At 36.8% G+C, this 10,877-nt stretch overlaps 2 protein-coding genes across 4 annotated transcripts; both read left to right on the forward strand.

Moving 5' to 3' along the window:
* Positions 1 to 4,640: 4,640 nt before the first annotated feature.
* Positions 4,641 to 7,705, forward strand: trub2 (TruB pseudouridine (psi) synthase family member 2; the record flags this gene model as incomplete). Of its 3 annotated transcripts, XM_079884649.1 has the most annotated exons (9): positions 4,641 to 4,730; positions 4,834 to 4,919; positions 5,064 to 5,198; positions 5,359 to 5,433; positions 5,520 to 5,581; positions 5,792 to 5,873; positions 6,908 to 6,980; positions 7,085 to 7,221; positions 7,323 to 7,705. In XM_079884649.1, the coding sequence occupies exons 2-9, from the start codon at positions 4,835 to 4,837 to the stop codon at positions 7,703 to 7,705; spliced, it is 1,032 nt and encodes a 343-aa protein (XP_079740775.1). In that variant the 5' UTR covers positions 4,641 to 4,730; position 4,834. The 3 variants fall into 3 exon arrangements, with proteins under 3 accessions (XP_079740775.1, XP_079740773.1, XP_079740774.1); XM_079884647.1 differs by having other exon boundaries at positions 4,697 to 4,919; XM_079884648.1 differs by having other exon boundaries at positions 4,697 to 4,919; positions 5,526 to 5,581.
* A 73-nt stretch (positions 7,706 to 7,778) lies between these two features.
* Positions 7,779 to 9,851, forward strand: hdhd3 (haloacid dehalogenase-like hydrolase domain containing 3). The gene is made up of 2 exons (XM_079884661.1): positions 7,779 to 8,662; positions 8,946 to 9,851. The coding sequence occupies exons 1-2, from the start codon at positions 8,333 to 8,335 to the stop codon at positions 9,339 to 9,341; spliced, it is 726 nt and encodes a 241-aa protein (XP_079740787.1). The 5' UTR covers positions 7,779 to 8,332; the 3' UTR covers positions 9,342 to 9,851.
* Positions 9,852 to 10,877: the final 1,026 nt, after the last annotated feature.

Raw genomic sequence — 10,877 nt, forward strand, 5'->3', positions numbered from 1 at the left:
TTCTGGATTAAATGTTAAAATATACTTGTCAGTCTTCCTTTTTTTCTATAGGACTGATTTGCTGATTATTCTTTTTTTCCTTAATTAACAATAAATAAATAATAAATAAATGACTCAAAACTCAACAGTAGTTGGTTGATGGATGGATATTTCCTTCACAGACTCATGAGCAGTCTGGAATTCATTGCAACTTTTACTGTAAAAGTTACCTCTTAGATACTGTATATGGCAAGAAAAACTGATATTCTTTTATATGGATAACACATTACTAGTGTAAACAGACTCTTTCTGTGCATTTCTGTGCTATGGAAATGGGCGATTAGATTTGGAACACGTGTGACAAACACCCTTTGGTTTAATCACCTCAGCATCCTGATATAGGGATTTGCAGCTAAGCATGTACTTCAACACAAAGAAAACGAATTGTTCACGGTCACGCTCAATTTTAAATTAGCGAGAAAAAAGACACGGTTCAGTCAGGACATATCGTAAATCACCGCTTAAATCTTGTATGAATACCTTCTGCTATCCTAAGCTGTTGTTCTCAATCACGCGATCACACTTGTTGCTCACTCCCTTATGTTCAGATATTCATGTTTTGAACATTTGAGCCTATACAATAGAGATAAGTAATAGCAGTAAATGGCAGGTGCATAAATGTCTGTTTGATAATCCTGTGGGGACAGTGACATTGTCTTAAAACAGGTTTAAAACTCACTACACTTTGAGAAGTGAACACAAGTAGAATGATTTTTTTTCATTTATACTTGCTATTTGCTATAACTAATTTCTTAATTGGTCGCATTCAGCAATGTTACTGTTGTGGCCTGAAAAATACTTCTCCACCCTAACATATAACATATAAACACCCTATGCAGTGAAGCGGTTATATGCAAATAATGAGGCATAAAGGTCATCGCACTCTATCATATCCTTGTGGTTTTGGTTGGTGACAGCTTAGTTATGTAACTTTAGATGCCCAAAAAATGGGGAGAAAACAATGACGTACCTCTTTTTTGTGCTCTACAGAATTCGTGTCAATGCACAATCAGCTGTAAAAAGGAATTTTGAAACGGTTTCTTGTGATACATATGCTCATGTGTTCTCTGTTTGGTGAGACATTAAGAAAAAGGTTAAACAATATGGGTGTATACGTGTATAAAGTATTACATCATATGACCTACAGTATATTTATTTTCAATTCAATGAATTCAATGCAGTTTTATTTGTATAGTGCTTTTACAAATCAAAATACATTTACATTTACATTTAATCATTTAGCAGACGCTTTTATTCAAAGTGACTTACAAATGGGGAGAATAATAGAAGCAGTTAAAATAACAATAGGACAACAATATGTAAGTGCTATGACCCTTTTAGACTAACAAAAAAAAAAAAAAAAAATCGATTTATATATAGAATAGAAGAGAAGAGAAAGCGTTAGTATTAATGGATCAAGTGTTGGCGAAATACGGAAAGATGAGGAAAGAACTCTTTCTCATCTAAATATTTAAATATATTTAAATACATTTCCATTTTCCATTTCAGCTCACTAAAAGTTCAAAGCTTAATTTCCATATAATTCCATGCATTTGTTTGAATGCTTTTAACAAATCATTTTCCTCAGTGGAAAACTACAGGATTGCTACGGTTACAGAGGGCACATAAATACATAGGGCTACTTTTATTTTATATGCTAAAAAAAATTCATAGTTGTGCTTTTACTTTTGAGCATTTTTATTTTCATATACTGTCAATTACATAATAATGTATAACAGATCATGTGGCTGTTTTTGTCAGTGTACTGTTCATATTATTGTTTATCCTTTCACAGATACTCATCAGTTCATTAGTCTAATCAGTAATATTTTATTAGTAATATCCTGTAATTTTAAGGACGAGTGTGGTCCTTCTGTGTGGTTTGCTTTAATTCCATTATTGCACTGAAATATGTTTTTATGATGTTTGATCAGCCTTTTATTGTCTTTAAAGGGTCAATTGTGACTAAAATTATGCCATAAGTAATTGAAACAAAAGTAAAGGTCAAATCTTCATTTTATGCAAAGCTTTCATTTTGAACAATGGAGAAGACTCTTTAAAATAGACCTTAATGGCGAGTGAATGGTCAGTGAATGCACTTTATGTTATTTGTTTAAACATTTACTTTGTTTACCTGCTCAAACAATTTTATTACAACTGCAATATATGTTTTGGGATCACTGTGCATATTGTGTAAACAATATCATATTTAATCTTACAAATTTGTGTAGCCTAATTTTAGTCATGTGAACCACGCCTGCTCTATCAATAGGTGCGGCAGTGGTGTAACTAAAGACATATCTTTCAAAATGAAAACTGCTGAGTTTTACACTTATCTCATCAGCTGATTTGAGTTTATATCAGTGTGGTTTTATTACATTCACCATTATCCCAAACCACTATAACAAAAATATAATAAGACTTTTAGTTTACACTAGCATTTAAGTTTGGATATAATTCTCAAAATTGTTCTATAATTTAAGAGTATTTTGAATTTGAAATAGGTGGTTGAATCCAACCAGGGGGAAAAAACATTAGTGTAATTACATTTTTAACAAAATCTCTTAGTTAAAGCAACAAACATAATAATGTTAGTACAAGTTAAATAAGTTAAGATATTGTTTAACCATCTTTTGAAATGTTGATGTACTAATTTGATAACAGACTGAATGTCTAAAAGTATTAGATTAATCAACTAGGCCTACACAAAATGTCACATTTATTAATATCATAAAATCTATTGCAAAAACTTACTGATGTTTGTGCTATTTTCCCACCAAAAGGGATGCTAGTTCCTTTATGTTTGTTAGAAATGAATGAAAAATGATATTGAGATTATGGGGAAAACCTAATTTATTAAAATTCAAACAGATATTTTTTTTTTGCGTAATACAAAATATCAAACAGTTGTTTTTGTCCTAAAAATATTGTACTATAAAATCTGACATTAATGAATTACATTCTTGTCCTTTTGGTGTGTTGACATATTTCCACCTTTCAACGACCAGTCTCACTATATAGTCCAGTCATTTTATGAAAAAAGGTTGAACAAATTGCAACAGAAGCAAACTCAACTGATTTTGTATCCTCAATATGTCCCGAGTAAGGGAAAAAAAAGCCCAGAAGAATCCCATTAGGGGGAAGTTTCGAAAAAGACCCAAATATAGCCTATTCATACGCCTATTCATTCTTTTTCTTACGTGAATAGGGTAAAAAAAATTAACCTTTAGATATCACCATGAAAATTACTGAGTTGATTACTTACAACAAGACAAACAAAAAATGTATTACAAGTTTTTTTTTAAATTGTTTGTTAACATGGACAAACGGTGCATAATCTAATTACATATAATTTGCATCAATACCACAACAGATCTAAACATTGGGTATGCAGGTGAAAATGTCTTGTTGAATCTTGTTAACACATAACAGTAAAATACTTAATGTTAAGGTCTGAATGGAACCCATTTAGGCTACCCATGAGCATCAATACATAGAGGCAGGAAGAAGTACTTTAGAAACCAGGCTTTATTCATTATTATTGCAGAGATGGGGTTTGGGGCTGGGTCCGTGGGACTGTTCCTGGGGATTCACTTTTTATTTTAACTACCTTTTGTCTTCTGCATTCTCCTTACCATTGTCTCCTATTCTTCCCTCAGACTCGTCCCCTATAAACAGTCCCACGGACCCAGCGCCAAACCCCATCTCTTAAAAATTAATAAAGGCTGGTTTCTAAAGTACTTCTTCCTGCCTCTATGTATTAATGCTCATGGGTAGCCTAAATGGGTTCCATTCAGACCTTAACATTAAGTATTTTACAGTTATGTGTCAAAAAGATTCAACAAGACATTTTCACCTGGCTATACCCAATGTTTACATCTGTTGTGGTATTTATGCAAATTAGCACATAAGTAATTCGATTATGCACCGTTTGTCCATGTTAACAAACCGTTTAAAAAAACTTGTGATACATTTTTTGTTTGTCTTGATGTAAGTAATCAACTCGGTAATTTTCATGGTGATATCTAAAGGTTAAAAATGTTTACCCTATTCACTTAAGAAAAAAATGAAGTATATGAATAGGCTGTATTTGGGTCTTTTTCGAAACTTTCCCCTAATGGGATGCTTTTTTTTTCCTTACTCAGGACATATTGAGGATACAAAATCAGTTGAGTTTGCTTCTGTTGCAATTTGTCCAAGGTTGACCCCCATTTTTGCTTAAAATGACTGGACTAATAGTGTGGTTTTACTGTTTTCACTTGTTTACACAAGACCTAGCCTACAACACAATATGATGAGTGGAATAAAATTCACAAAAATATTCCAATTTAAGAGGGTTTTGAAAGAGATGTTTACAAAACCATTACTAGAGAAAAATGCTAGTAAAAAAAATAGACCTTGTGAGGTCTAGACCTTGTGACACCTTTTTTCCCCCCAATTTGAAAACTAGGACAGACTCCCGTTTATTAAGAAATGTAGCCTATGATGGGAAGACGACAATGTTATGCATACTTTCAACAATTACCGGTCAATACCTTGGCTTGGCAGCATGGCGTTCACGTTGAACTGAAGTATTTCATCCAGTAAAGGGCGCTACTGTTACTGTGATGCTGTAACACCAGTAGAAGAAGACGGTCACGTGACGCCAGAATTTCAACACAGCAGCGTGTGAATTTGCTGCTTCCCTGCCTGTCAGTCATTCCGGTCATTTACTTCTTGTTTATATTTGACTGATGCTTGTAACATTTATTTCTGGACGAAAATGACCACGCAGGCTGCACGTCTTTTCCGTAGAATGGATGGTCTGTTTGCTGTGTACAAACCGCAAGGAGTTCACTGGAAACTTATTCGTGACACCATAGAGTCCAATTTACTGAAAGGTAGTGTCTGCGTCACTTGTACATTAAATGCATTGTAGATAACGAGTATACTTTCTTTGTGATAAATGATTTCAAATTTAAATTATTTCAAATTGTGATACATGATTATCAATAAAACTGACATCTGCATCTTTCTCTCTTCAGAGCTGAACTCCTGTCCTCCACCAGCTCCTCAGCTTGCAGTGAAGTTCCAGCTTCTGTCCAGTGGAGAGAACAACGGCTCCAAAGATCTCATATTGTCCCCCTCTATGCTTCCCTCTCTGGCAGACCATCCTCTAGGTTAGTGGGTAGCCTAGACCTTACAAAAACATGTCCAGGTCACCCCGAAATCAAAAGAAAAAAATCATATTACAAAGATGTTTTTTATGCATTAAAGGCAGTGCAACAAATACTACCATAATGTACATATATCTTGCTATTCACTTTTCCTCTGTTTCAGTTACAGGGCCGCAGTTTCACAAGGTTCATGTCGGAGTTGGTCATCGCTTGGATGCTTTTTCCTCTGGAGTGTTAGGTGACCGACAATTGAAACCCTGAGTTCTAAAGTGATTTATTGTGTGATGTGTTCTGTGCTCAATTCTCCCAATGTTTCTATCTCAGTTTTAGGTGTTGGGAAAGGAAATGGAGTGCTGGAGCATCTGTGCGGATCACATGTAACCAGGGTAAAGGATGAGGCTCTGCCTATATTTATTTTATGTAATAGTTCATCTCATATTTGAATGCTTTACTGTTTTTCTTTATTTTATATTTGCCTGCCTAATTGATTCCGAATTTATAATAAGAGATGATCAAATCAGAACTATTAGCAGACGTGCATTAATTGTAATAATGACAATTTTATGCAGCCTTTTGTGTTTGTTTTATATCTGAAGGACTACACGCTTGAGGGGGAGTTTGGAAGAGCCACCAATGATTTCTCTCACACAACCCGAGTCATAGAGAAAAGCACATACGGTAATTTGTACATTACAATAATTATCATAACCTTAAATTCTGCATGAAATGGAAGTTCTGATAGTCTTTTCTTCCATATTGCGAGGTATATCTGAGTGAAATGGCTTCTCAGACTAGAAAAAAATGTAGGGTGGTACTTAATTTTGTCCATCAGGAATTGATTGGATGGTTGTTGTTGTTTTCTTGTTGTTGTCATGTGACTGGTTGTGCCGAAAAACATGTCATCAGAGAAGCGATTTGCAGAAGTGGGAGGGGAGGTCATTTTGATTAAAGATTATAAAGACAAATGAATTAAATAATGATGTGCACTGATAAATCATTTATAATAGATACTTAAATATTCTAGCCTAGGAATCTAGATGCACCCTAGCGGCAGCAAAATGTATTTTGCAGCCAGGGTAGTCTAGAAACTCTCCGTTGACTTTCGGAGCTGTAAAAACCTAAATTGGGTCAGGCCAATCACATCGCGTACAGAGTAGGCGGGGCGGGCTTAACATAATGACGACAGAGTTGCGACGGTTCCCTGCTACGTTACTTGAAAACAAAGAAGAGCTGCTGCTTCTGGCGAACAGTCTTTCGAATCGGCTTTGGCCGTGACTCTGGAGGACTTGGAGTTAAGTTTTTCTTTGAGAAAAGAGCAAAGAACGGCACTTAAGTCATTCTTAAAAAAGGAAGATGTGTTCGTAGTTTTGCCGGCCAGATTCAAAAGTTGAATCTATCAACTAACGTTAGCTCCGCTGTTGGGAAAACGCTCTGGTTGGTTGATGCGTGCAGAGGGAATTTGAAAGACAACCGTTTATCCCGCCCCTCGGATTGAGCCGTGTCTATGGTGAGTTGCCAGACCTAACATTTTGATGTAGGTCTGGCTTGCCAGGCTATCAATATTCCATAAAAAACAACAATAATTGTACATTTTGGTTTCATGGTGACTTTAATATCAAGAAACTGCTATAATAAATTACAAACATATTTGTTATGTATGGAATACAGACTAACAATTTGTAGTAAACTTTGTCTTTATTATGTCTTTTTAGACCATGTTACCCAGGATAAGCTAGAGAGAGTCCTTGCCATGATACAGGGAGCCAATCAGAAAGCCTTAATCATGTGAGTCATTATTTTACATATTACATTTCATACTGTCAGACGATGTGTATACATTTGGTTAATGCATAGTGTGTTTCTGAGTATGTTATTATGTCTCTCTGCAGGTATTCACAGATGGATCTGCGCACTCAAGAGGCTTACGAGCTTGCAGTGAAGGGTTTGTTGTATCCTCATGGTAAAAGTCCACCTATTCTGACTGGTCTGCGATGCATACATTTCAATCCGCCACATTTCACATTGGGTTAGTACATTGAATAATATATTCTGTACATATACATTAGTATAGGTTTGCTTTACTTGTAAGGCCAGTAACCACAAATTTGTTCTTTTCTGCACAAAAAGAGGTCCGGTGTGTGAATGAGACTCAGAAGTATCTGCGTAAATTGATTCATGAGGTAGGACTAGAGCTGCGGACTTCTGCTGTCTGTTCTGGAGTGCGTCGTACACGAGACGGTCCCTTCAAAGCAGAGAATGCTCTCACCCGACAACACTGGACTGCTGACTGCATTATACAAGCTATTGCTCACTTTCGCAAGACTACCCGCAAAATCAGGAAATCTGGGATGTACAGGCAGACTGCTGGCCAGTTGAACTCGAGCGCAAAGGTTCAAGAGCAAATCAGAAGTCAAATTGGACAGTCTGATCAAATAAGTCAAGAGCATGTTGAACTCACAAGCCCTACTTCTGATAGGATTGTGGATGGAGTGACGCCTGGGACTGGGTGAGGGGAAAACGAAAGGATTTGATTTCTGAGTTTATCTTTTCACTATAATTTATAGATTTGTTATACTGTCATTGTGCATCAATAAAAAAAATATATGATATTCTCATTGTCAATTTTACAGTGTTAAATGTTGGTGTTATAAATGTAGGTAGATAGATCACACACATATACCAGGATATATTTACGATAACGCGTTTAAATAAACAGTTTTAAAAGTGGAACCTTTAATCGCTTGATCAAATCCTGTACGGACGTTTGTAATGACGAACTCGTTCACGTGGTACTTGTTACTTTACTCCGCACTTTTCACGATGGACCAACCACAGTTGTAATAATGGCTTACTAAAAACGGCATTTCAATAATTGAATTGCTAGTGCGAATTTATTTATTGACAAAAATCAATTTTTTTCAATTATTACATTTCAAAAGGTAATCTCCCTGACATTTCGGCCCAATGGGGGATTTGGCTTTTCGAGTCACCAAGCGCCCCCTAGAGGGAAACTCTTTTCACATCCTAGTAAACCGTCTGTTTACCTTTTGTTACGTTGCTTTCTAGCGCTACGTTACCTTTTGTAGGTTGTGTGTTTGTAATTTGTATGATCAAAACGTTGTCAGACGGGTTTGGTGATGCGAGTGCCAGTGCGTTGGGTATTATGGGATGTGAAGGACACACTGTTAAAGGTCCGGCGCTCGGTTGGGGAGCAGTACTGCAGCGAAGCAGAGCGAGCAGGACTGAAGCTGCCAGCGGCACAAGTCGAAACTGCTTTCAGACAAGCTTACCGGCAGCAATCCACACTATTTCCCAACTATGGCAGAGCTCAGGGAATGGACAGCCAGGTCTGGTGGGCTGGACTAGTGAGGAGTACTTTCGTCCAGTGTGGGGTAGATGAACCTGCTCTACTAGATAAACTAGCCAACAACCTCTATTACAACTTTTGTGGACCAGAAAACTGGGAGGTGAGAACTGCCTTTTAGATATGAAACAGCTATTTTGTTTTCTTCTAACTAACATTGGTTTTTCAGCAGTTTTTTATTAGTAATTCCAGAAATCCCCAATAGGGGTCGCCTGTTCAATACAAATTTCCATTGCCAGTTATTTCTTACCCTCTAAATGACTAATTGAAAAGCTTGAATGCATGCGTGATGCCAGACAAGTACATACACTTATGCTCAAGTGTCTTACATTATATTTAAATCTAGGAAGATTGTTTTTCATAATCTGAGATTGTGTCATCATTAGGTGTTTCCTGATTCTAATAGCACCCTGAAGTTCTGCATCGCTTTGGGACTGAAGCAAGGAGTTGTTTCCAACTTTGACAAGCGTTTGGAAGGGATCCTGAGGGGATGTGGCCTTCTCACTCACTTCTCATTTCTTCTGACCTCAGAAGAAGCTGGGGTTGCTAAACCAAACCCTGCCATTTTTACCCAGGCGCTGGTGCGATGTGGTGTGCAGGCCTCCAGTGTAGTCCATGTCGGGGACCATTATGTGAACGACTACCTGACCTCACGCTCATTGGGTATTCGAGGTTACCTGCTTGACAGACAAGATTCTCATGGGCACCTTGATGTTCCCACACAACATAGATTACAGAGCCTAGATGAATTGCCAGCTCGATTGCAGCAGGATACAGACTGAGAGTCTGTTGATGTAATGTTGCTGCAGGATTAAACTCATTTTTAAATTGACCATATTTTTTGCAGTTGCCCATTTCGTATGATGAAACAGAAGATGTAAGCCTGAATGTCAGAATGTGGGGACTGGGGAGAAAAAAAGTTCCACTTTAGTTTTAATAAAATTATACTGCCACTAAATTATACTGTTGTTATATTGTTGATCTGCCAATAAATGACACTTTATTTGTGACAATTGTCTGATTGTTATCCACTGTGGTTTCTGGTTAAATACTGCTCAGATATCAGTTCTCAAATACAAAAGTAATAAGACATATTGAATAAGTTCATATAATGCTTTATTCAGAAAACAAAACTCGGACCCTTAACCAATTCTATTTCAGAATTAGAAATCTTACATTGCTTTCCCCTATTATTATTTCATAGCACTCACAACAAAGTGAATATTTCTGAAATGTGTCATTTGCCTATTTGTTAATTTGGTCTTTTTGTCCTGGTGCAGAATATTTTTTGTTTAAAAAAAAAAAAAAAATCATTGTGGTGGTCAGCAGATGGCGCTGTAGTAGCCTACATTATTATTGTGTGGAGACTGATGGGAACCAAATGTAACCATATATGCATTTTCATTAACTAAATAATCCAAAACAAACAAAAGCGTTTATATAATTTGTTTTTTTACGTCATTATCCGAATGATTCAGAACAGAAATTCTTGAGTGATATAGTTAAGATAATAATGTCTAAGGACAATGGAAGTATTTCTGTAGAGCGCTGATATGATTGTTTCCCCGCCGAGGCTGCTGGGCACACGTGGAGGGAGATCACTAACCCTAATACCCAAATACTCTTATTCCTCCCCATCTGCTCCGGCACAGATACCAGTTATGGATGGACATTAAAAGAATATCAAATTGGACGAAAAACGAGATGGCAAATCTCGAATTACGAGGGCAAACACCAGCAGGACATCGACTGTCCTCTTCCACGTAAGGTACAGAAGCGCTGTTCTCGGGAGTATTTATTTTCCCAGGTGATGTTCACGTAAACTAGCCTACAACTGGAATATATCCTTTATTTTGTGTTCTATCTCCCTGCTCCGTAAGCCTATTTTACGGGAGTTCCCTCAGCAGAGCGCTTAAAACAAAGCTGGCTTTAGAAGCTCAGCCAGTCGGCTATGAGGGGCTGTGCTCCAATCCAATTGAAAACCTTAAAGGGATTGGCAAACCCATCAACAGAGGATCGTGGCAGGAGAAGACATGGAGAGGAGATCGAGGTTAAGAGCAGTTAAGATGAAATATGCAAATAAAGATGGGAAGAAAGACGCATAACTCTTAAAAACAAAGGTTCCAAAAAGGGGTTTCCACAGTGATGCCACAGAATAATATGGTTCTATGGAATTACTGTGGAAACTTTGGAATCTTATTTTTAAGAGTTTCCCCAAATAACTTTCAGTGAACAGTTCTTAAAAGAACCCTGAAGAGCATTTTAATAATCTAAAGAACCTTTTATGTAGTGGAATGGTTCCATGGATATTAAAGGTT

Source organism: Squalius cephalus (assembly GCF_949319135.1).
Source record: "Squalius cephalus genome assembly, chromosome: 10".
Lineage (NCBI taxonomy): Eukaryota > Metazoa > Chordata > Actinopteri > Cypriniformes > Leuciscidae > Squalius > Squalius cephalus.

Coding starts and splice junctions, on each gene's coding strand:
- hdhd3 (XM_079884661.1), top strand. CDS start 8,333: ATGCGAGTGCCAGTGCGTTGGGTATTATGGGATGTGAAGGACACACTG. Junction 8,663..8,945: donor GTGGACCAGAAAACTGGGAG/GTGAGAACTGCC, acceptor TGTCATCATTAG/GTGTTTCCTGATTCTAATAG.